The sequence below is a fragment of the Colletotrichum graminicola genome (assembly GCF_000149035.1).
Source record: "Colletotrichum graminicola M1.001 genomic scaffold supercont1.4, whole genome shotgun sequence".
NCBI classification, from domain to species: domain Eukaryota; kingdom Fungi; phylum Ascomycota; class Sordariomycetes; order Glomerellales; family Glomerellaceae; genus Colletotrichum; species Colletotrichum graminicola.
Window position 1 is genome coordinate 401,744 of NW_007361008.1, and position 24,095 is coordinate 425,838.

General features: G+C 56.8%; 8 protein-coding genes across 8 annotated transcripts; 1 reads left to right on the top strand and 7 right to left on the bottom strand.

The window, feature by feature from the left end:
- Positions 1–177: 177 nt before the first annotated feature.
- GLRG_01420 (3-hydroxyanthranilic acid dioxygenase) lies at positions 178–897 on the bottom strand (the record flags this gene model as incomplete). The annotated part of the gene is made up of 3 exons (XM_008092105.1): positions 178–612; positions 688–763; positions 866–897. The coding sequence occupies 3 exons, from the start codon at positions 895–897 to the stop codon at positions 178–180; spliced, it is 543 nt and encodes a 180-aa protein (XP_008090296.1).
- A 1,748-nt stretch (positions 898–2,645) lies between these two features.
- On the top strand, positions 2,646–3,849 carry GLRG_01421 (ctr copper transporter; the record flags this gene model as incomplete). Its single annotated transcript, XM_008092106.1, has 4 exons — positions 2,646–2,771; positions 2,938–3,121; positions 3,432–3,519; positions 3,732–3,849. The coding sequence occupies 4 exons, from the start codon at positions 2,646–2,648 to the stop codon at positions 3,847–3,849; spliced, it is 516 nt and encodes a 171-aa protein (XP_008090297.1).
- A 448-nt stretch (positions 3,850–4,297) lies between these two features.
- Positions 4,298–6,167, bottom strand: GLRG_01422 (NUDIX domain-containing protein; the record flags this gene model as incomplete). Its single annotated transcript, XM_008092107.1, has 3 exons — positions 4,298–4,998; positions 5,110–5,326; positions 5,727–6,167. The coding sequence occupies 3 exons, from the start codon at positions 6,165–6,167 to the stop codon at positions 4,298–4,300; spliced, it is 1,359 nt and encodes a 452-aa protein (XP_008090298.1).
- A 1,450-nt stretch (positions 6,168–7,617) lies between these two features.
- Positions 7,618–9,177, bottom strand: GLRG_01423 (uncharacterized protein; the record flags this gene model as incomplete). Its single annotated transcript, XM_008092108.1, has 1 exon — positions 7,618–9,177. One exon carries the CDS (start codon positions 9,175–9,177, stop codon positions 7,618–7,620), a length of 1,560 nt encoding a protein of 519 aa, XP_008090299.1.
- A 3,278-nt stretch (positions 9,178–12,455) lies between these two features.
- Positions 12,456–13,727, bottom strand: GLRG_01424 (EXS family protein; the record flags this gene model as incomplete). The annotated part of the gene is made up of 2 exons (XM_008092109.1): positions 12,456–13,585; positions 13,637–13,727. 2 exons carry the CDS (start codon positions 13,725–13,727, stop codon positions 12,456–12,458), a joined length of 1,221 nt encoding a protein of 406 aa, XP_008090300.1.
- A 1,650-nt stretch (positions 13,728–15,377) lies between these two features.
- On the bottom strand, positions 15,378–16,686 carry GLRG_01425 (short chain dehydrogenase; the record flags this gene model as incomplete). The annotated part of the gene is made up of 3 exons (XM_008092110.1): positions 15,378–15,860; positions 15,918–16,213; positions 16,293–16,686. The coding sequence occupies 3 exons, from the start codon at positions 16,684–16,686 to the stop codon at positions 15,378–15,380; spliced, it is 1,173 nt and encodes a 390-aa protein (XP_008090301.1).
- Positions 16,687–17,993: 1,307 nt separating this feature from the next.
- GLRG_01426 (uncharacterized protein) lies at positions 17,994–19,048 on the bottom strand (the record flags this gene model as incomplete). Its single annotated transcript, XM_008092111.1, has 3 exons — positions 17,994–18,443; positions 18,535–18,827; positions 18,892–19,048. 3 exons carry the CDS (start codon positions 19,046–19,048, stop codon positions 17,994–17,996), a joined length of 900 nt encoding a protein of 299 aa, XP_008090302.1.
- A 1,404-nt stretch (positions 19,049–20,452) lies between these two features.
- GLRG_01427 (BOP1NT domain-containing protein) lies at positions 20,453–22,826 on the bottom strand (the record flags this gene model as incomplete). Its single annotated transcript, XM_008092112.1, has 2 exons — positions 20,453–22,078; positions 22,131–22,826. 2 exons carry the CDS (start codon positions 22,824–22,826, stop codon positions 20,453–20,455), a joined length of 2,322 nt encoding a protein of 773 aa, XP_008090303.1.
- Between the last annotated feature and the right edge of the window lie 1,269 nt (positions 22,827–24,095).

Here is a 24,095-nt window from a genome sequence, read left to right on the forward strand (position 1 = left end):
ATCAATTTACTGAAAAGGTCATGTTGGGTCTCAGCCGGTGGGTGCGAGAAAATGTCTCGACCTCGATCAACCGAATTGCATGTACTCTTATTACATAGACTGTCTGCTCGCCTACAACACACTCCCCCCCCACCTAAAACACCGTAAGCACACGCCTCACAGACCCTGCCAGATGAATCACTCAAGGTTGGGATCCTTGATCGACCCGGGCTTCGGGGCCGCCTCTGCCACGGCGCCGCACTTCTTGCACGTCCGCACCTGCTCGTCGGCCTTGAAGGCCTCGACGGCGGCCTTGATCTGGGTGCCGAGGTCGGTGCAGTGGAAGGCGGCCTCGTGGACCACGTCGCGGCATGACTCGCAGTACCAGCGCATGCGGTCGAGCGAGCCCTCAGGGCGGCGCTGCTCGAGGACGACGCCGACGGTGTTTGCGAAGCGTACGGGGTTGTGCGGGGTGTTTCCGGGGAGGAGGAACATGTCACCCTCGCGGATGATGACGTCCTTGAAGACGCCCTCGTCGACGACCTTGAGCATCATGGCGCCCTTGTACTGGTAGAACCACTCGGGCGTCTGGTTGATGTGATAGTCCGTCCGGGCGTTGGGGCCGCCGACGATCTAGGAGCGGGGTTAGCCAACTGCAACTCGTTGTGTAGTTGACAGAACAGCGGCACGTGTAGTTGGAAAGTGTACCATGACTGTGAAGTCGTCATTGTAGACGCAGTAGTTGTTGATTGGGGGCTTGAGGAGGTGGGAGTTCTCCTCCAGCCTGATGTGGCATGCGTTAGCCTGAGTCAAGCCTGGTCGAAGTGGGGGGTTGCGCGAATAGCCTCAAAAAGTCATATCATGGTGTTCTGGAGTCGCTACTCACCACTTGGGCAGGTTGACAGGGGGTCCAAGCATGGTGGAGGATGACAGCGAGCCACTTGAGTTGAAAGCAGTTTTGGTACTGCAAGCTTTTGTTGCTCTCAATCGCTGCGATTTCGTGAAGACTGGGTCTCGGGGCACAGGAATATGTTGACTCGGGTGCTGCAGGTTGCCAGAGATGAAGTCAGGCCAACATAATGTTTTGTAATCAGCCCCTCCGTGGCGAATGAGCTTGAGCGCGCGAATTCTTTAGGCTTTCGGTGACATGACAAGACGGTTTCAAAAATACCCTGGCATTACCTGCTACCTACCAACCTTCTGGTCCGCTAAAGTCGTCCTAGTCCGGGCGGCCCGTCGGCGTCAACCTCGGGGCCACTCACTGTTGTTCAACGCTGGCCCGCCCGTAACCCTAGAGCCCAGCGGCTGCAGACTCATTATCCCGAATGCACCGGAGCAATTCCATCTCGGGAACACGACGGAGGTAAGAGGGCCCGGGGCTTCATACCTCATGTGAATCATCGGCAACTCGAGCCGTAGCAGATCAGCCTCGAGCAACCCGAGAGCGATCCACACGCATCAGAAATTCAAAGCGCCCAAGCGACCCTCCTACCAGAAGCCGCGCATGCATGGAGCCACGGCTGGCAGAGAGCAACAGGAATGAATGCCTGGATACCACTGCCGGCTGCTGCAGGGAAAGGCGTGACGAGAGTTCCATGTGACCGACCGACGCTCGTCATGCCTCAGTGAGGGGGAACCCTTCGCACCGCTGCCCCGCCCCGCCTTATCCGTCACTTGGCCGCCTCGCAGCGCTGAGAGTCGTGCATCTGTCAATCTCGCAGGCCGGGGATCACCAGGCCAGGTGCTGCGTCCTGCAAGATGCAGCAGCAGCAGCAACAGCAGCCTAAAGGGCCCGGGAGATGGGAGTGATCACACTCCTAAATCACCTCGGACGAGCCAACGACGCCCTGGCCGCCACGACGTAACTCTCACGCCATCCCTTCCTCCCGATGCTTCTCTCTGACTTGACATTGGCGAATTCTCCTCGGGGGTTGCTAAACATGTCACGGGGTCCAGTCCGGCAGCGGGTTGCAGGCTTACAGCGGTTCGCCCTAAATTAGGTACCTACCAACCTACGTGTAAATCCTTCCTTCCCGCGTGGCCGACTGCGACGTGTCGAAAGCACCAGCTAGACAGACAGCGGGCTCCTAGTAACAATGACCGCTACCCACCGCTTCTTCCCTCACACCGACTCAAGCCGGTGGAAAGGAGCATAGGCAAAGAGAGGCGACGAGGAGGGAACATCCCATCTCGCCGCTTGACTTGCGCACATTTGAGCGAGTTTCCTCAAGCCACGGGCCGCCACCCTTCACCCGATTTTAGTTTCGGCAGCCTTTTCCGATACACGTCTGCGTGTACGAAGAAGATTGTCATTCTTTCAAAAGAGCTACCCGTAGGCCCAAACCTTTTCAGATCTTTCTTTTTCTCTACCCACTCTTCTTTTGTCTATCTCCCTAGCTCCCGCCCCACCGGGTCCGAACCCCTTCCCACCCCCGCGAAACTGCGACACTGTGACCCTATCTTGCGTTATCGAAGCTACCTATTACGTTCCCGTACATCACCTCATACTCTCCCCCCGGCCGAAGCTCCTCTGGTCTTGTCGCATATTTCCCCTTTTTTTTCAACAAACAACATCGACCTCGTCCATCATCTCACGCTCGAATCTCCCCAACGAACAACCCGACAACAAAATCTTACCGCTTGCAAAACCAGCACCGACCGACACTATGGACCACTCCCACATGGATCACTCCCACATGGACCATTCCATGATGGACCACTCCGCCATGGATCACGGCAACATGGGCGGAAACGGCATGGGCGGCGGCATGGGCGACCGGTGCAGCATGAACGTAAGCTCAACCCGCGCACATACGCGTGTCTCTCTTCCTCTCCGTCAGACCCTCAGAGAGCTTCGGGAGCTTCCCTCTCGCCGGGGGCTACACATCCCGTCCCGTCTCCCTTGCTGCCCGCTTCCCCGAACCTCGAGAACCGGCTAACCCCGATCCCTCTCTCCAGATGCTCTTCACCTGGGAAACCAAGAACCTTTGCATCGTCTTCCGTCAGTGGCACGTCCGCTCTACGTCCGGCCTCATCATTTCCCTCCTCCTTGTCGTTGCCCTCGCCGCCGGCTACGAGGCCCTCCGCGCCGCCTCCCGCCGCTACGAGAACTCCGTGAACAAGCGCATCGAATCCCTCCCCAGTAAGTCTTCTCCTTTGTTGCACGACCGCAAACACGTACACGTCACATCCAACATACCTATCCCTCCAAGAACCCCCCTTCTTTCCTTGCTTCCGTACTCGTCCCTCTTCGCGCCCTACCATCATGCTTTGAACTTGCGCCCCCCTACCTAGCGCCTCTCTTTCAACGACCGTCGTAGAGGGGACATCGGGGGGCGCAAACAGACCCTGAAATCCCCCCAAAATATGATAGCGCACGATGAGCTAAGAGTCCTGTGTCTCTCGAGGCGTCGCTGAAACCGTTACTGAGACAACCCCCTTCCTATGGACAGGACGCGAACAGGTCGAGGCCAGCAAGAGCGCGCACCTCCTCAAGGCTGCCCTCTATGCCGCACAAAACTTCTACGCCTTCATGCTCATGTAAGTGAAAACCCCAACCTTCTGGCCTCTCCCCGATGTCTGGTTTGTCTTTTGCTTTTGTGCGTGCCTCGAATGGGGAGCAGCAGCAGCAGCATCATCATGCGGTCGCACGCGAAAGAATCGTTCGACAGACCACGGCCCGTAGATACGAGAGCGGGGGCAGAGGGGATAGGGGAGAGGGGAGAGAAAGAGTTAATGGCTGACATATCCAGGCTCGTCTTCATGACATATAACGGCTGGGTCATGGTCGCCGTTGCGGTCGGCGCGTTTGTGGGCTACGCCTTGTTCGGAAGCACGACCTCGTCGACAAAAGACAACGCCTGTCACTGAGCCGTCCCACCGATGGCTCTGCGGGCTGGGGAAGCCCAGCCACCAAGAATCTCACCAATAGACATGCCCTCTGAATCCACTGCTTTTTTATCGTTTTCCAAACACCACCGGCGGCGTATCTTTTTACGGGCGTTACTTCTTTCAATAGCATCAAGCTCCCGCAGCTCCTTCCCGAAGGCAGGCGAGGCGAGTCGAGCGGAGGGTGATATAGGGTGGAGCGGGGAAGCAGAGAGATGCCGGCACACTCGGACTACTATATACATTATGAAAGCAAGACTTATTCATCATGGCCGCTGCATCAGTTTTAGCTGCAGCCTCTCTAGTAATTTGTTTTTTCTACAATGAGGGGGGAGGGGACCATAGCGGGCTCCCCGTTCCCCCGCTTGCCCAGTCTTATCATGTTCCATGCCCCCCCCCCCTCGTAGGTGATCGCCCCTTAACGGTGGACCTACATCTTCGCAGGTTCCGCCTTCTCCTCCGTAGTGCCTGTCGCCGCCGCCTCGTCCCGCTTCCTCTTCTTGTCGACCAGGCTCCCCTCCCTCTCAGCCTGCAGGATGATCTCCTCGTCTCCAAAGTGCGAGTTGCATTCAAACTCGGGCTCCTTGCCGTACGCGATCCGCGCCGCGTCCACGAGCATGTGCGCCGTCAGCCCCCACACCTTGAACCTGCCCACCTTGTCCTCCTCGAGCTTCTCCGCGAGGTTGCTCTGCGGGTGGTCCGCCTCCATGGCGTTCCCCGGCGTCGTGACGCGCTGGTCGTCGACGGGCACGTAAAAGTTGTGCACGCGCCACGGGTGGTCCTTCCACTGGATCCAGCTGCCGTCGTACCAGTGGCCCGGCGGCAGCGCCCTGTTGCCGTGCGGCTCCGCGTCCCTGGCCCGCAGGAAGTTCTGGAACGGCGCCGAGAAGACGGCGGCGACCTCCTTGGCGTCCAGGCGCGGGATCATGCGCTCCTCGACGAGCGGGCTGGGGTTCTCGTCGGGCTCCTCGTCGGCGTGGAGGAAGGCCACGCAGGGGCGGACGACGAGCTCCGTCCGGGCGAGGTTGTAGGGGAGGTAGCAGAGGGGTTCGATCTTGAAGGGCTTGGGGATGCGGGCGTCGTCCATGGGGAGGCCTATTTCTTCCCATGCTTCACGTCTCGCTATTTCGTCTATTGTCCCGCAGTTTACACATTAGCCTCTCCGTCTTCTCCCCGTCTCGGAGACCTCTCTCTTCCGCGTGGGTGGACGCGGACAGGGCGGCGGGTTGGCAGCAGGCTTACACGGTGTCTCTTGTATTGTATCCGCCTTTCCACCAGGGAATGCCGCGTGCCCGGAGAAGCTCCGCAGGCTCGCGGCGCGCATTGTGATGACGACTCGCAAATCGCCCCTGCGGTCCGCGTACAAAAGTATCAAGACCGCCGCGCGGCGGCTTACTGGCAAACGGTCCCAGAGCGGGAAGGCGGGTGGGACATATCGACGCAGTCGCGAGATGGCCGCCTTTGAGCGCATCAGCATCCTATTCGCGCAAAGATACATGACGACGCTAGTGACATGTATTATAAATTCGAGAAGGAAACGGCGAGAACGAGGAAAGGAGGAGGAAGGGAAGGGAAAGGAAAGGAAACAGGCACCGAATCTCGAGTTCATGGGGTAACACGGCGCTTCATATGCAGCAATATGAGGGTATACATAGCAAATGGTGAGAAGGGGGAGGCGTGAGCATAGAGCAAGATTCGGGGAGTCATGGTACAAAAGTAGTGATAGGCTAGAAAACAGGAAGGAAAAGGTAATAGAGTTGCACCGTTCCGTGGAGGGTGCATCGAAGGTGCATCTAGCATATAGCCCAGCTACTAACTGCTACGAAGATTCGGGAAGAGGGGCGAGGGTAATGACTAACCGCAGAAACTGGGTTTAGAGGAGCCATGGCTTCAGCATCCCAGTAGCTCGTAACCTCTTCGTCGTCGTCGTCGAGGATCAGGACACCTTCGGGATTCGGATTGGCGGTACTGTCGTCAATGTCGCCCCTCTTACTGCTGGCAGAAGAAGGAGTTGCAGGAGTGGTGGCGGCGGTTACTCCGGCTGCGGGCGAGGGAGACACTGCAGATGTAGCGGCGGACGGGTGCTTGGCGGCTGCGGCGAGGTGGGCGGTGATCTCGTGGACGTCCTGGGCCGTTAGCGGCGTGGCCTCGTCTAGCTGATGATCTTGGTGTTGCTGCTGCAGGGCTGGAGACGCCGTCGCGGTGGTCGTGGTTCCTGTCGTTGCTGCTGCTGCGTCTTCGGAGAAGGACGGAGGGGAGGTTGGGGCCGGCGAGGGGTCCGTCGCGGCCGCTTGGCTCATTCTCGGTCCTATGTCTATCAAGGGTGGGGGAGGAGGGGAGGGGAGGCGGATGGCGGGAGCCCAGAGTAGGATCAACCAACGGGAAAAGGATATGGGAAAGGGAAGAAGACAGAAGAGATGGGAGCAAAAGAGGGGGGTGGTGTGTAGGGTTGGCTGGAGTCCCGGGTCCAGGGCCCAGACTCTGCAAGAGAACACAAGACGAGCAAGCGAGGTTCGGCGTCCAGCGACCAGCAGCAGGCAGGTCGGGGCGGTCGTGCGCGCGCGTGTTCTTGCCTAGAAGGTCACGGACGTGGGACGTGGTTGGCTGAGATGTGACGGCAGGGAAGAGGGACGGATGAATAGCGGGCTGCAGATTCGGGGGTTTGCAGTTGTGTATGTGTGTGTGCGTGTGGTTGGAGAGAGAGGACAGACAGACAGTTCCGATGCTGCTGCGAACATGTCTTGGGGAAAGTGAGGGAAAAGGCCGAGTCGAATTGCGGGGGTGGGGTCGGTCTAGATATCTCGAACCGCCTAGGGCATACATAGTGTAGTGTAGTGTCTGCCAACCCGCGCAAGTGACCGATCGTCACAGGCTGCAGCCAGCGAGCAATGTTCCGAAAAGATCCAATGATGATGGATCGGCTGGGACATAGAAGATACGAACGTAGTCATTGGACCGCCAGTAACTGCCTCATTCGTTGCCGGTCAAGCCAAAGTAAGAGGCCCCTTTTCTCATCGACCGTCTCGCCAGATGAGAGATGACTGAAGCTCGGTAGGCGGCGGCCCGGCGGACACGGGGCTCTCCCGCGGGTGTGGGTGCGGGTGTGGGTGCGGGTGTGGGTGCGGGTGTGGGTGCGGGTGTGGGTGCGGGTGCGGGTTGGTCGCCACAAAGCCTTTTAATTGGCATTTTACGGGACAGGACCCTTACCCGCTATTACTTATCAATTACCTTATCGATGCTCGGAGGGCGCTGTTCACGTCACACGACTTTTGGGCGCTTTCGGACTCTCATGTCTGTATGAACAGTTCCCTTTTCTTTTTTCAACACTCTAATTATTCGTGTACCTAGGTAGTCGATATACTCAGTGGTAAGACGTTCATATGGCCCTTTTCTTCTCTAGCCCATATCCGTCATTACCTTATTCGTTCTTGTTCTGGATCGTGGGGGTTCACAGCATGCAGGCTTCCTTCCTCCTTCCGATACTGAACCAAAAAAGACGACGCTTCCCATAATCCCTCTCGAACGCCCCCACCCTCTCACGATACCACAAACAACGCTAAATTGCATAAACGCCGAGGTGACACCACCTCCTTCAAGTACGTTTTCCCTTAGATATACGCTCCATCCCAAGCATCGGGCGAGGATGCGTCCCACGCAGAAGTGCCAAGCAGTGTGCATCACCTAGCCCCGCAGGACCCTTTTCTTTCCAAACGCTACGCCGACGCCGTCTATACGCTGCGCTTCTGCGTGCTAAAGCGAGCCCCCCTCCGGTATTACCCGGATGCTCTGTCTGAGATTCTCCCTCCGCCGCTCGTCCTTTGATAGCACCATTGAGCTGGCCGTCTTCTTGAACTGCGCCGCTATAACCTGAACCGATAGCCGGCTGCCCATCTTGCTCAAGGGCGAGTCCGGCACCGCGAGAGTTGATACCGCGCTGCCGGCTTCCGAAAGAGTCGCCAGAGGCGAAGCGTCGTCGGGCGACGTGTCGTCCGCCGAGGCCGCTCTCCGGTGCTCGCCGCTCCGCCCGAAGACGCGGAACAGCGTGTCCGAGTACTTGGCCCGCATACGGTCGTCATCCATCGAGTGAGCGTGCATGTCCGGCCGTCCCGATTCCGGCGACTGCTTGCTCGTGCTGGAGCTTGTCGAGGCAACCAGGGACAACGGCGACTGCGGCATGGTGTTGATGCCCACGGGCGGCCGCTTCCTGCCGGACTGGAGCACCTTGGCCGCGAAGCTCATCTTGGTCTTGGGCGGCAGGCCCGAATCTTGTGTTGCGTCGATGCTAGCTTGTGCCATTGCCAACTTCTTCTGTGTCGAGTTTGCGATCGATGTCGCCGTTGCATGGTACAGATCCTTGGCTCCCACGTAGCTAACCTCCATGTGGTTATTCCGTCGGGCAGGGAGCGTTTCGAAATGGTGCATGCCCGGTGACCTCAGCGGTCCGATTTCCGAGTCGCGGCGGCGCGGACTTGCTTGGTCAAAGTCGGAAATCTCCACCCGGGGTGGCACCGGCGACGCCGGTATCCACGACGGGATGCGCCTCCGTGCAGTGGGGCTGAAGTCCCATTCGACACTTTCCGCATCCGACTCATCGTCCTCGTCGTCGTCGTCGTCGTCGTCGTTGTCATCGTCGTCAATCATGTTCAGCGTCCGAGCCGGTTCCGATGCCGAGATCGGCTTCTCCGCGCTGTGGACGCTGCCGGAGTTGTCGGGGGTCGCGAGGATCGCCATGTCTGGTGCTATGGGTGATCGCGGCGGCCGGGGTGGGGCTTTCTTGATGCCTTTGTACTCGAGGTCGAGCCCGGTTATCTGTTTTATCTTAACGGATGACTGGTGAAGGGTGCAGTAGCTCGTTATCGGAGTTGACAGGCGTCGAGCGGCGAAGCTCTTAATCTCGGACTCTGGCCGGCGGTTGTAGGGCGAGCAGCTTCGGTTTTCCGATAGTCTCCGTGAGGTGGGCGTCGGTGTGTGCTGAATGAGGATTGCGTTGATATCGTTCTCAAGTTGCTCAATTTCGTCATTTGTCAATGGTGACGGCGACGGCGACGGCGTTGCCCTCTCGCGGCTTCGTGACCTCGATGAATCTCCTGTCGTCGTTTTTGATGCACCTGACATGGCCGAGATGAACGAGTAGGCCGAAAGCTGACGGCGTAAGCCTGGTAGTATAGGAGGCAGCGGTGGAAGCGGCTTCTTCCCATATGTGCCCATTGGTTGTTGAGGAGGCAGCTCGCCTCCTGGCGGGATGGCAATCTCCATACCAGGCGGCAACTGATGGGGTATGATCCGGGGCTCCATGCTATCTGTCGGCATTTCGAGATAACGGTTGTTGGTCAGAAGGCTTGACGGGGGAGGGAGAGAGGAGAGGGTGAGAGAGAAGAGCAGGTGTCGTCAGGACGCAATACGGGAGTCTGGCGCAATATGACCCATGCCACTGGTAGCTACCGGTACACTGACAAAGCCACCGCCAAGGCGATCTTGTCGAATGCGGCCAGGGGACTGGGTTTGTAGAATCAAGATCGAATATTCTTTGTTGTTGCTGACTGCTGGATTAGGAATGGCTCGCTCAGAGCCAATAGCTCTCTAAACAAAGACGAGTCGTGGGAGGGCAAGAAAAGTACACGCCAAGTGGTGTCGATAGTGCTTCGACGGGTGGGTTCCGCCTTAGGTCCGCTCCATAAGCTCGATATATTCGCAAAATGTGCCCTTCCCGTCACGGACTGTTGGTGAAGATTGGAAGCCGTTTTGTATGGGATTAGCGGCCGAGAGAGAGAGAAGGAGAGAGCGAGAGAGAGGCTGTGTCTTGCCATCTATATTGCTGCAGAACAAAAGTTTCAGGCCCCAGGCCACGCGTATCCAACACCCTGACATGCGTAACGTTGTTTGCCGGCTCTGACTGTGTGCCACAGATATAGTACCCAATGAAGCCACCTAGTAACCCACACTCATACAAAGGCTTACTGGAATGATGGTTATGTTTCCTTCACGGCGCGCGGGCGATAGCTGCAAGCCCAGGTTCTAATGCAGCTTATCTACCCACAACTTGGATTGCAGCGGTAGAGCTGTGAACGTTGCTCTCTCTAGCGACCCTGCTATCCCACCTTAACGGACTATACATCCCGTCGTCGCCACGCGGCCGAGAGGGACATGAGCCATCAGTGAACGCGGGCAAGCACATTATTCAGTGGAGAGGAAGGAACGTGACTGTCTGGACCTTTGTCGTTGGTAAATAGTTGGGGAGCACCGGCTCTGCTGTTTCTCGGAGGATTAACAAGTGCAGCATCCACAAGCTGTTGAAGTGGAAGAGATCTTCGGTATGGGAGCCACCACGTATTCAGGGTCAAAGGCAAGTTTGCGTCATTGACAAAAAGCTGATGTCTGACACCCGTAGCAAGACCCTGTTCCCCCATGTTAGCGTTTGGCGACGAGTTCAACTTTGCCGTTTCCTTTGCCAAGGTCAGGCGAGAACTATATTAGCACCTCTGCAAAATCATACGAGGATGCCATTTGGATATTGCCCATCCCGCTAGCCTGACAGAGTCAAGCTGATTGGCACGCACCAGGTGCGAAGAGTGTTGAACAGCGGAAAGATGTTGCCGACCCCGCCGAAGGGTGCAGCTAGTTGTACCCAGGGAGACGTCTTTGTTTAACCATAATCAACCATGGTCGTCTTTGTTGGGATTAGCCACCCTCATCGAAAATAAGGTCAACTCCTGGGGAGCGGCCGCCAAAAGTCCAAGACACTAGGAGGGAGGTGTTGATTGTGATGTCCTGCCTGCGTATAGGTAATTGACGGTCATCTTTTAGGTGGAACATTGAGTCCTCTGAGCGACCATTAAATTGTTCGAAAAAGAAGAAGAAGAAAAAAGAAAAGAAAAAAAAGGCTGAGCTGTTGGGTTCTCGAAAGAATAACGAGGAGGGCTGAGCTTCCAGTGTATCCTAGCCCAGGAGCGACATACGGTCTGACATGGTGGCTGGAACGCAGCAGCAAGCGTACGATACCCCACCCAAGCCGCAAACGGACGCTGAAAATGCCGGCCGTTCGTTTTCCATGCTTTGACACGCCCATCGGTGGCGGCATGTGAGATGATTCTCGACAGCCGGGTGGGCGGGGGCGGTTGCGCGCTTGTATGAGGTCTTGGTTTTCTGTTATTCTGGCCATGCCGCTCGTCGATTGTTTCTAGCTGTATGCTACGATTCCCTTCGAAGCCCCATAGATGGACGCCGCCTCTAACAGTGAAGTAGGACTAAGAGATGATGTAACTCAAAGTCGAGCTTTCCTCTGGTGGGTTTCCCGTGATGGTGGCATGCCAGGCCCACCCCCCTCTGCTCTGAGATGATTGCACTACAGAAGCGGACGGGGTGTCCGTAAACATCTATTGGCTGGAGACGAACGTAGGCGCAGGCTAGCCTGACCGTCCGGCGGCCCGGCCATCATTGCTCAGTCCAGCCTTTCGTCTATAGGAGGCGAACCTACACCGGATCAACAAGGGCACGCCCCGGGGAGATGGGCTGAACCACGAATTGCGGACCTCGCTGTCTCGGCTCGCTGAAAGGAATCGCGGGACGGGCACCCGAGTATTGGATGTCCGTCCGACTTCGCCGACCCGCCAGTCCGTTGTCAGCGCGTAGCTGGTATAGCTGGTGGTGGTGGCTTTGGGCAGACTACCCGAAAAGCTGACGACAACGCAGTCACGAGGCAAATCCGACTTGGCAACAAGTGACTTCTCTTGTCGGTGTCGCACAAGGGGGGGACGCGCGGATTGCTGCGAAGAATCCGGTGTTTGCTGCTGAGCTGCAGCAGCGTCCATCGTGGTGTGTTGCACGACAGCAGCTACAGTCCCTCTTATTGTCCGGTCATCTGCTGCATTTGCCCCCTCTTTGATCGAATTTCAAACCCACCCACCACGCGGCCGCTCCGCCCGGGCACGGAGATGTCGTCGTTCCATCTAGGAATAAATGCCTATTTTCTCAAGACCTGTTGTGCCTCTGCTCCGGATCCTGATGTAGAGGACAAAACCAGAGGCGGGGGTGGGTGCCGCGAGATTACAAGTGCTGAATGGCGAGTGAAGAAGAAGAGAATTGAGGTGTCGTCTCGGGGAAGAGAAGAGACGTCGTTGGGGAACGATGCACGATGAATCCCTAGCTTGGCTTCTGTGCCCTGTCCCTGTCCTGCACCACTGACTGGCAGTCTAGACAGATCGCCGACAGGGATATCGCCCCCCCCCCCCCCCCCCCCGGGTGGTGGGGGATTCCGCTGTACACTCACTTAGCCGCAGGCGAGGCTCCCTCCTTCGTCGCATCGCAGACCAGTCAGTCATCATGGGGCAATGCTCACAAACATGACAACCTAGGCACCCAATGGGTCGGCGAATGCGCTTAGTGACCAATTGGTGGATTAGTCGTTTTAAGTCTAGAGATACTTAATATGAAATGAAATAAATCCAAATTCTTACATGAGCCAAAGTCCCTTGGGACCTTGACAAACCCGCCGGCCTCTAGGCCACGTCTAGACCATTAACTCCGAACATCCATAATCACACACGTAAATTACAAGTCCCCCATCTCCCTGGGGAAGTCGTGCTCGGCTCTTAGTCTTCGTCAGAATCGTACTTGCCCTGGTAGTCCCCCAGCAAGATGTCGTCAACCGCCAGTCCTGTCGTGTTGTTCCTAATCCACTCCGTCTCGACCCGGAAGAAGATCCAAACCCATCGTCTGAACACCTCGAGCGATTGCAGCAAGAAAATGCAGCTCTCAAAGTCGGTGAAATTGTCCAAGTTTGCGCTCAGCTTCACTGTCCATGTGCAGCGCAGCATCAGGTCCATCGCAATGACCCCATAATAGATGATCGGCTGCTGGAACACAAGCCGTCGGCGCAGACCGAACGGATGCTCCGGGTTGTTGCGCTCGCGCGCCGACGAGAACAGGGTCAGATCCCAATCCTTGGCGACGTCCCAGTACCAGGAGTAGAGGGAGTTGACGAGCACAGCCATCAGCCACGCCCTGTTCAGACCGGGCGCCGGCTGGTCGGCCGGGACGCTTCGTTGCAGTGCGCTGAGGATGATGACCGGGAAGGCGGTGGCGTACTTGGTGGCGTTGGCGAGGTGTTGACCGCCCCAGCCCGCCGACTCCTTGTAAGGCGCTCGTCGGACTCGCAGGTACTCGATGATGCATTGCCGGAATCGGATTGCGAACGGCACAGCCATGATAAGCGGCACCATGACTGTGCCACCGCAGTTGCGGTCCGGCCGAGCAGTCGAAGAGCCCGCCGGCGTGAAGAACATGCATAGCACAACGTACAAGTCCCCAAGTATCTTGGAGTAGCTCGTCAACACATCGGCAAGCAGGATGTCCCCAAACTTTCCATCCTTAGCCTCAGCCAGTCCCCCGATACTGACGCGGCGGAGCGTAGCAAGGAACCTCGAGCGCCCGCCTTGCGAAAAATTGCGGACGGGAACGAAGAACAGGGCCGCGAGGGCGACGAGGTAAGTCATTGGCAGCCAGTCATATTCGATGACGAGCGAGGGTGTCCGTCGGGTAAAGATCCAGAACGTCGATATCGAGAGGAAGAAAACGGTCGAGAGGACGGTCGCGAGGCGATACGTCGAGAGGTGATGCGCCGGCTGTGTCGGGGACGACCGAGAGGGATATCGGATCAGGGAGGGTACATCGATCTTGACTTTGTGTAGGTAATGCAGGTTGACACCCCAGCCCCAGACGGCTATCGTGCGGTTAGTGGCGGATCCTGAACGTCAGTTCCTTCGCAACCTACCAAGAACAATGACGAATCCTATGCGATAGGGGAGAGGGAAGGTTAAGCTGAACGAGTCGAGCTGCGACTCGACCTTGGGATCACCGTCCATGGTCGTTGGTGAAAGGGGAAAGAGTCATCGAGCAAGGAAAGGGAAAGGCGGACTCAAGAGAGCCAAGACTGCAGACAAAAAATGAGCGACGAGAATTCAAAGTTTCAAACGCATTGGGTGCCGGGTTTTTTCCAAGCGGAAATGTATCAGGAGGACTCGAGGCCGGCTTGGAGATGAGGATTGTCTGTGCCGTGTCCAGTTTAGGAGAAGAAATGTCAGCCTTATCGTTATCGGACGCGTGGTCAATGCGCAGAGGATCTGACGTACCACCCTTCCAGCCCACAATTACGTCTTGGGGTAAAGCTAACATCTCGAACCTTACTCCATGTCACGCAGTCAGCTAGTTGCCTTGACATGGATAGTGCTAAAAACGATTTCAAGAACTATTCTGCCAGCGACCGCACATTCAACTATTGTTCCTGCACTTGTACGATGAGACATGAAGTTCGCCATACCAAGGAATCCACGGAGAGAGGTAAGGGGAAGAATAGACATGCTTATTGGGCCATATGACTTGCTGGTCGAGTTGGTTCCCTGGCTGTACAGTTGCCGCCTGTCGTCCGGAGTACATAGCTGAACCTCGCTGTCCAGACTATTGGCCATAATTGCAGTAGCTTTCTTTATTCGCCCCGGCACAATCAAGAAAACCGTGTGAACGAAGGAGAAACCCGGGTCTTTTCAGAAAACGTGGGCCGGCTACCGGCTGGCTTCGAAACTCCTCTTTCCAGCGTCTGTGGGGAGAACCAACAGAGCAAGCATACATATGCGCTCCTGGTGGTCTTGTTTGCTCACTCGAGACGGGCTTTCTGGGCCATGGCAAGCAGAACAACAAGGGGGTCATTACAAGAGACATCTCCGCTGGATTCCTCCTACTCGCTTGCAACCACTTCCCGTACCACTCGCTCTTGCCCTTAGAAGTCATGATTCTAGGGCTTTACATCTTTTGGGTCGTCCCTCGTGGATGAGTGAGGGTGAAGTAGTGTGCTACCGCCGGTTTCTCAGAGACAACTCTCCGAAGCATGGCATGCTACTCCTCAACGAAAGTTCAACAATGACAATATACCTCACAAGGAGAACAGTTTGTTTTCACTGCTATGGGGTGTCTGTGGTATATTTGCAAATTATCCCGCTGGCTACTGCGATTAGAAAAATTGACGTCTCTCACGACCGGCGTTGTATTTCGGAACCCGCGTGCGTGCCTAGCTCAAAGCTGGTGAGAGAAAATCTGTTCCCGCCGTCGGTAAGTCTGCCGTTCGATCAGCAAATTCGACGGTGGAGTAAGTAGACTCTGACCGGGAACGGATGTGTGTGTGTGTGTGTTTGGAAAAGATACACGATAGGTTAGAGCAACGGCACAGCCGGGCGGCATGGATAACCCTGATGCTGTTTGTGGTCTCGGTACGTCTCCGCAAGACCAGGGACTCTCGCCAGCCGCATACAGGCTGGATTAACGCGATCAGTGTTCATGTTTGCTCAGGTACCGGTATCCTGCAAAGCCGCCCCATCCCTGCAACAACCAAAGAGCCGCAGCCAGGGAGGCGCACGCCACGCCAATTAGAGTCACCGAACCCAACCAGCCCTTATATACGAGCGTAACGACACCCGTCCAGTCTTACAAAGTGACGGAGCTCTTTCTGGCTTCACTCTCCCTTACTCAGGACTGCTCGATTCCGGAATGGGCTCCTGCTCTACGAGTATGGTGCTCTCCTCGGGCCTCTCCTGCTCGCCCTCGGACCCGTTCACCTTCTCGTCGTAAAACCCCTTCACGTCCTTGATGACTTGTCTCCCTGAAAAATTTGCCATCAGCCTCACCGACTGAGCCCCCATCATGCTCTGGTACCAATACGGAAACGCCCTGAGCGCCACCATCGCGTTGCCGTACGCCGGGAGAACGACGTTGCCGCTCTCGCCGCTGAGGACCTGCTTCACGATTGCCTCTGCGACAGTCTCGGGCTCGAGCTCCGGGAGGATGTACCCGAAACCCTGCTGGTACCCCTGAAAGAGCGGTGTCTTGGTGTAGCCCTGGTTGACGAGCACGGTGCGCACCCGCGGCGCGTTGTAGCGGGTTTTCAACTCGGCCGAGAGCCCGTCGTGGAACGCCATGGAGGCGGCCTTGGAGGAGCCGTAGTCGACCTTTTACTGTGTTAGCCGTTGGTCAAGACTACCGATTTCCTCACGGGTGCACCTTACCATGTTGGGAACGCATAGGAAGCTCGCAAATGACGCAACCGTCACGATCATGCCGTGGTTGTTCTTCACCATGTTCGGGAGGAACTCCTTGGTCGTCCAGTAGTGCGAGAGCGTGTTGACATCGAAGGTGAAGCGGACGTCGTGCTCCGTCGAGTCAAGCACCGTCTTGCCGCGCGCCACGCCAGCGTTGTTGATGAGCACCGTCGGGTGGCCGACTTTGGCACGGATCTCGTTGGCCACGACAGCGAGCTTCTCGGTTGAGGTGATGTCGCACTTAAAGTAGTGTACATTGGAGCCTATCACACGAGGCTCAGTCACGGATCTTACCACAGCGACCCCCTAAAAAAGGTCGGGAAAAGGCAACGGGGGACTTACCGGCTGTGAAGGTCAGGTTTTGGATATCCAACACTACGACAGTAATACCACGCTCAGCTAGAAACTGTACAATGTGTCCGCCAATTCCGCCAGCACCGCCCGTCACAAGGACGATCTCCCTGCGCCAGTCATACTGGTCGGAGGACCAGCCGTTCAGCACGCGCCGCGAGAGCCAGCTGCTTGCCCATCGCGTGAGGGCGCAGTAGGCAAGGAGCTTGACGCGGGAAAAGGCTGTGGGGTGCAGGATGGCGAGGTCGCCGCCCTTCTTGGTGTAGCGGGCGAGGAGCAGGAGCGGCAACATCAAAGCCGGGTTCAGGGCGGTGCGGGCGATGAGGCGGAAGATGGGGTCGGCGGTGAGGCCCTCGCGCGGGAGGAAGCCCTGGTGCATCGGCATCTTGGGCGATTTGGCGGTTGGTGATGGGCGCGGGGTTATTTTCTTCTTTTTCTTAATCGGTGACGATGTCCCAAGGAAATCGTGATATAAGCCTGAAATGTGGCAACGATGGCTCGCGCGGCCCAGGGAACTAAGACACCGGGCGGGTTATTGGGAAGAAGCGCTGGCAAATCCGAAGTATCGATACTTTCGAACCGAGACCCTTCAGCTTGTACTGGGGTGTAGAGGTTTGAAATGGGCAGCGAGGCCGAGCTACTGGCGGTGAAAGTGCCTCCCAAGTTGTTTGGAGTTTGGAAGGGGCGACGACATCGACATCAAACCACCATGTTTCTGGCGGCATGCGACCCCATACTCAACTCGTGGCTCTGGGGTTGAGGGGGTGATATTCATTAAAAGGAGAGGAAGACCAGGGTTCGTCGTCGTGCATACAATGCAATGTAACCGTCATGACCAATGTCCAATGACCCGCCCCTTGGCGAGACTGATGCTCCCGTCGGGATGCTTGTCCGCAGCGCGGAAGCGGTTCGCTTCACGAGCTGCTAGCTTTGCACAGCTAAGGGTATACATAGCATGGAGCCGAGGTCTGGCTAGCGCGGCCAAAGTGCGGGGGATTCTGGGGTACCCTTTGCTAGGTATTTTCAAGTTCGACAAGTCGGGATGCGGTGGCCCTGATAGGAAAGACGATGGGGTTAGAGCGCATAAGTGTGTGTGTGTGTGTGTGTGCCTATCAGCGCGACGGTTACTCGCATGTGGAATGCGAACCATGGTACGAAGTGTGCGACGGCCGTGGCCGACATGAAGGGCATATTACCCTTTTTAGAAAGCAGTTCGTTAGGTGACAGGGCACATGAACGCAGGGACTGAGCCCCGGGTTCCCAAATGGAGATGCTCGAATGGGTAATGAGTTTCCTCCTGAGTAATAGACCCGCTCCCTCTGATCGGATGAATGCTGCACGTGTACGGATACCTAGACTAAAAGTCAATCACAACCTTAACTACCTTGGGTTTCGGCTAACGTCCAGAGGTACGGACAAAGATGCTTGGGCCGTTGAGAATGTCCGCGCGTATTCACTTTATTTTATTCTATTTTTTTATTTTTCAGTCGCCGCGTTGTAACGTGACAAGTCTCGGGAATGCCTGCCAAGGAGAAGCCACGAGTTCATATCCACGTGGCAGGCTGGATTACGCAGTAAGAAATATATACTAATACATGCCTCCTGCGTATGGGTATCATCAAAGGTAAACAGCATTCGTTACTCACGCCACAAAAGTCTCCATCCACAGAAACAGCTCGTCTTTCTTCTTTCTCAGAGCATCAGCGCAGCGCCGATGCTCACCAGGCACAACCAGTGTGCGCCGCTCCTCCAGCTCAAGCTATTTCCGGCACCGAGCCCATCGCCCGGTGTCGCCTCCGGCTTGGGTCTACCGAGCGCGTCGCCGCTGTCCTTGTTGTTGCCCTTGTCGTTGCCCTTGTCGTTGCCCTTGTCGTTGCCCTTGTCGTTGCCCTTGTCGTTTCCCTTGCCGTTGCCCTTGTCAGGTTCGACCTGGATATTAGTCGAGTCGCCCGGCGCGAAAAGCACGCCGACGGCGTTGGCGGCGGTTGCGTTGAGCTCCTCCTCCGTCAGAAGCGCGTTGTTGAGCGCATCGCAAGAGGGCCGTCCGTCCTTCTCCTCGATACTGTTGGTCACGGAGATGGGCACGTCAAAAATGGTGTAATGGTCTTGGCCGTTGAGGCGGAAGTTTTGGCGGATGGAGATCTAATACCGTGCTGTTAGTCCGGACTGTGTCTTGAAACCCCCTTTTTCCTCGCGTCCTTTGCCCCTCCCTCCCCCAAAGCATGTGCCTTACGTTATAAGCGCCGCGGTCGCTGTCGGCTGAGTTGGGCTGCCCATTACCCACCAGACAGTCGGGCCAGAGCCAGTTGACGTGCTTCACCGTGCTGCCGGGTTCCTGGAACATGATGTCGCCGAGACTGGCATCGTTGGCCGTCGCCGTGCCGTTGGTGATGGTGAAGTTACGCCCAGTTACGTAGCTGGACAGGAACATGGTCACGTTGAAGATCTTGGTCGGACTGTCCTCGGCGTATGGCGGCAGCGGCATCCTGCCGTTAGTTGACACGTCCAGCGCGACATGGAGATTGTCTGTGTCCGCCCATGTTAGATGGTTTATTGACTTCACATGAAGCTTTCGGGTCCGATTACTGACCTCCGCCCAGCGGGGTTCCCGGTTGAGGCGCATCCAAGATGACCAGACCCGGCGTGAAGATCTGGCCGTTGGAGATGGTGAAGGTCTGGGCCGATCCGGAAGCCGCGAACAGGTACAGCAGCGCAGCCGTGTACGAAATGGGAGAAGAGCGAACCATGGCGAACATGGACGATGCAATGCCGGAAGCAAGCGGCCGGATGGAAAGAAGAAAATGTCGCAAAAATCAATAAACAAACGAAGAGATATGAGGAGAAGCACCTGTACATGCACCCACGCGACGGGGCAGTAATTAGTTATCCAGGCCACCTGAAGCACACACAAGACTCTGGAACTGAGCAAGACCCTGGGCGCAGTGGGAAAATAAAGTGAAAAAGTGGGAACACGGCCCTAGAAGCCAGAGGATTATTTCCAGGCGGAATGATGGATTAGGTTAGGGAAATGAGAATGCAAGCCACAAGTCGAGTCGAAAGCACTGAGATGGACGGAGTTGAGTCGGCGGAGTATTCGTTCGAGAACCAGCCGGGACAGGATCATCAATCCCAAGAGGACGGCGCACTATGCCATTCTCGAAGGGGGGGGGGGGAGGGAGATGATGCCTGGGAACCTCGACATCCCAATGCTGCTACGCCATCACCACCTCCTCTCGACCGTGACAGGGCGATCAGACGCACCAGCCAGTAGACAACCCTGATCGCAAAAGCATCCGGAGCCCCATACAGTCATGCCGTGTCCCGGATGGCGACAACCGGACCAGGTGTTCCATAGCTTACCCACGCCATCGCAACACATTGCGGCATCCGATCTCTCTCGGCTGCCCGTGCATGATGACGGTTCGAGAATCCGGATTCTCCCAGGCGAATGGGAGAAAGAGGGGAGGGAAGACAGCGTCGAGGATCGAGATGGATTGGGTGTTCAGCATTAAAGGCTAGGAATAAGATAGTAGCCCCGCGCGTGTAATACCTTCTTGACGCAGCACGGGTTTCAGATGGAAGAACGCAGCAGAGACGAAGGGGGAGGCGGCACAGGCGGAACTTGGCCAATTTGGCAAGCATCCATGCCATCGGGGCCCTCCCCTCCCGCTCTAGGGAGAGGGTAAGAGGGGCCGAAAAAGAGGCGAGCGTGTGTTCAGTTCGACCTTGGGACGCACGAGCCAACGCCTAATTATACTTGCAGCCAATGTCTGGCGCTGGAGCGGCGGATTCTCCGGCTCTTCTCGGTCTCTTCGGCATCGTCTCCGGCCGCCGAAAGCCGTCCCCCTGGCGACTCCAACCCATCCTCAGGCTTGGATTTCCAGGGACATGGCTGCAATATCACAGCAACCGGCAGCATATCACAGTTGAACGGAGTGTAGGCATTGGTACAATTCGAGATCCATTATTGACACCTTCCTGCAGGCAAATCCAGGGTGAAATTATGCGACATGAACAGAGTTGAAAAAGCAAAAGGATTGTCTAGTTTTTCTCGAGAATTTCTTTTGGTTCGTTTTGGTTCTTCCCAACGCCTCGCTGTCTTTTTTTTATGCAAACCTTACAAGTACCCTCCCCCACCAGACATTCATAAATCAGGTCCAGAGGATACATGTGCCGTCAGCGCCGGCACTCACGCACCACGGCTCCGTAGGGTGCCAGTCTACGTCCAAGACACCGAGCTTGTTGACGATCTTGTGGCCCTTGAGCATCTTGACGGGTACAATGGTCGGGTTCTCCATAAGGTCGCTAACGACCTTTCCGTGGAAGATCTGCAAAGTGCCGTCATCACTGGCGTCGGCGAACAGAGGGAAGCTGCGGTGATACTTGACGGCACGAATGGCTTCCGAGTGGAAGCGCATTGTCTTGAAGGGGCGGTTGGAGAGGTCGAGGTCGTGCCAGAGCAAACGTCTGTCGTAGGATCCCACGACAATGTTGTCACCGCCCGAGTGGACATCGAAGGACGAGATCCACCGGGCACCGGGCTGGATGACCTTGACAAGCTCCTGTCTCTGGAGGTCGTAGCAGCGGATCATGCGTTGGGTTGCAACGAAAAAGAGGGGTCGCGAAGGGTGGAACTGGGCCGTTTGGGCAAGGCCGGGCAGCTTGCGGAAGGGAATCTGGGTCAGATGCTTCGACAGCGTGTGGATCGCGACAGCGCTGCGCTGACCGTTAGGAGACACAGTGCTGAGGAAGTCACCGCGCCTGTGCCAGCTGATGACCTTGATGACGGATCTGACGGTGGCCTTGAGCAAGACACCGGCGGCCTCCAGCTTCGAGCCGGGCCTTGCCCACTTGCCGGGGTGCTCCTTGGTGACGGGGGCAGTAGGCTGAGGGTTCTGCGTCGCGTAACCGAAACCAGCGTCGAGAATGTCACGACTGGCCTTGTCAATGCCGTCGGCACCACGAGGGGGGACAGCGAAGAAGATGTCCTCGCCAGCAGCGGCTGCCAGAATGAAAGTCTCCTTGTTCGGACGCCAGCGGACGACGTTCACCGCCTCGTCAAGGCTGAGCTTGGCCATCCACTCGTGGCGACCGGTGCGGAGATGCCACAGACGCACAGTACCGTCATCGCCACCGCTTGCAAGCCACTCACCGTCAGGGCTGATGGCAGAAGACCGCACCCGCCCCTCGTGGCCTCGGAAGATGGTCTGACAGGCCGTTGGAAAGGGTCTAAGCTCCTCGGGGCGGGGAAGCTTGGGAAGAAGCGACGCGGGGTCGATGTTGAGCCTGTTCTTACGCACGCGAGGAGCCAGGTAGAGGTCGAGGCAGCGCTCGAAGCGCTCCTTGACAAACTCGCCGTAGGCGGGGACCTTGCGCAGTGAATCAAACTTGGCCGGCAGGTACTCCTTCTCTCTGTCCTCAGGGTCCGCCTTCTCCCACTCCTCCTTCTCAGCTTCTGTCGGGAGGTACTCGGGGGGAGGGTTGTAGCTGAGGTCGTAGCCAGGAGGGGGGAGCTTGGGCGCCGGGATGTTCATGACGTGCGGCGGGCGCTCTTCCTCGTTGGCCCAGATGTCGTAGTAGTTCTCTTCCTTCTCGGCCTCCTCCTTCTCCCTCTCTTCGGGCGGTTTGTAGGGCAGGATGCGTCCCTCTTTAATGGCCTTGACGAGCTTCGCGATCCTCTTAGCCTCGTGCTTGGAGGGGACGAAACGGCGTTTCGGCTCGGGCGCTGCGCTGAGGGGCATCTTCTCCTCGTGTGCAGTGAACCAGTGAACCATTTCCTGAGACTCGTTAGCGTTGTTGAGATTCAAGGATGGAGTTGTGGACGCTTACGGGGTAGGGGTCGTAGCCTTCCTCGGGAATCTCGTTCATCTGGACGCGGCGCAAAAGCTCGAGCTCGTCCTGGCTGAGGTTGAGCGGCTTGCCCGTTTGGGGGTCCGTCAAGCCAGTCCAGCCCTTGGGGATCTCAATGGTCTCAAGAAGGGCGTCCAATGCCTCACCGGTGGCGGGGCGCATGATCTTCTTGCCATTGATGTCGTATCCGATGTGAGGGTAAGAATCGTAGAACGACAGAGGGATGTTGCCAATGGTGTTGACAGGCTCCTGAGCATCGGTGTCGTCCGAGTCGTAGTCGGCGTCGATCTCGTCGTACTCGTAGCGCTCGTTGCCATTGGCGTCCTTGACAACCCTGTAGTTGGGTTGGTCGTCCTCGTCGCCAACGGCAGCGGCGGCAGAGTCCTTGTCAAGGCTCGTCGACTTGAGTTTCGAGGCGATTTCCTGATCATCTGCGTCAGAGGGGATATCATCGCTCAATATTTCCTCCTCTTCGTCCTCGTCTTCATCCTCTGACAACTCGCCGTTCAGGGCAGCGTCGTCGCCGTCAGACTCTGAGGTTTCTTCGTAGTCGGAATCATCTTCGCTTTGGGAAAAGACGCCCTCCAGGTTTGCATTGCCGAATTCGTCATCGACGGGCACAGGATCCTCCGCCTGCGGTACCTTCCGCTTGCCTAGCGCTTTGCGTGCCGGCATGTTGTGGTGGTAAAAAGGGACAAGACAAAAGGTGTTGAAATGGCTATTTTTGGAGCTTCAGTTTCGCGATGCAGATGCAGGCGGTTTGGGCGAGCGCCTTCTCTGGAATTTTTTTTTTCTGCCGTTCGAGGGTGTTAGCGCGCTCCACACCGCCTAGCGGGGTTGACCGAGTCCTTCCCCAAATCGGACGGGACTGCAACTCGGGAAAAAAGAATCAAAACAGAAACCTGCCCGGTGCCCTGCAACTAACACTTTCGATGCGATGCCATGCGACTCGGAGTGCAACACAACGCAGTACAGAGCCGACCCAATGCAGGGAGACAAGCCACCATCAAGGTCACAGGTCGATATCCACGATGATGAAGTGGTACATGGGGAGATTCTAGCACAAGTGGGCAATGCGCCACGATGGCTGCCACCTACACGGCGCCTTTCCGGCCATTCACGGTGTCTGGCAGTGCATGGACGGCCCTACAGCGCACCCTTCAGCCGCCGTGCTGCTAAGCCAGAAGCAACCACCAGCGCTGAACGCACTACAACGTAGGCCGGTACGAGAATGTGCACTTGGCACTAATGGACGCAGCACAGCACGCCGAACCAAGATCGGGACGAGTGAGAATGTCTCCATTGCACATGTTGACGGATCGCGGAGTCATCTCAGGGCGGCATTGCGACTTCTTTCCATGCCCAAAGGGGGGCTGTCCCCGTGGATGTTCCAATGTTCCGTCGTTAGCCCAGCCAGCCATGCCAGTTCGGGCTGCACCGAGACGACTCGCAGGGAGAAGTTATTCTCCTATACCGACGACTTAAATGGCTTGGGCTTTACGAGGCACTAGGCCAACCATGGGCGTCGTGAGTACTGCCTCTACTTTGGCCCAAGAAAACCGCCGTCTGACACCAAAGTGAGGCAGGCGTTGGTACCTGAATTCCGTTGCGAAGCTTGGTACGATATGAGAGCAAATTTCGTGGCTTGTTCTGACCGAGTCAAGGGTTCCTTGGATTTCTTGGCATGAGCAGCAGGTGTTTGTGTGTTCTGGCCGGTTGGCTTTGCTGCCTAGAAGGTACTCTCGATATGGTGACGGAAGAGCCGGTAGGGCTTCAACTGTGAAGTGGCCTAACCGTCTAACAGGGGATACTGAGGCCCTGGCCTTGGGCTCCGTCTTATGCAGGTGAGGTGGTGCTGACGCCGCTTCGAATCCTTTGAAGATGAGACTTAAGAGTGACTGCGGAAGAGGGCATCCAAAGCACTGTATTCTTGTGTATCTTTCA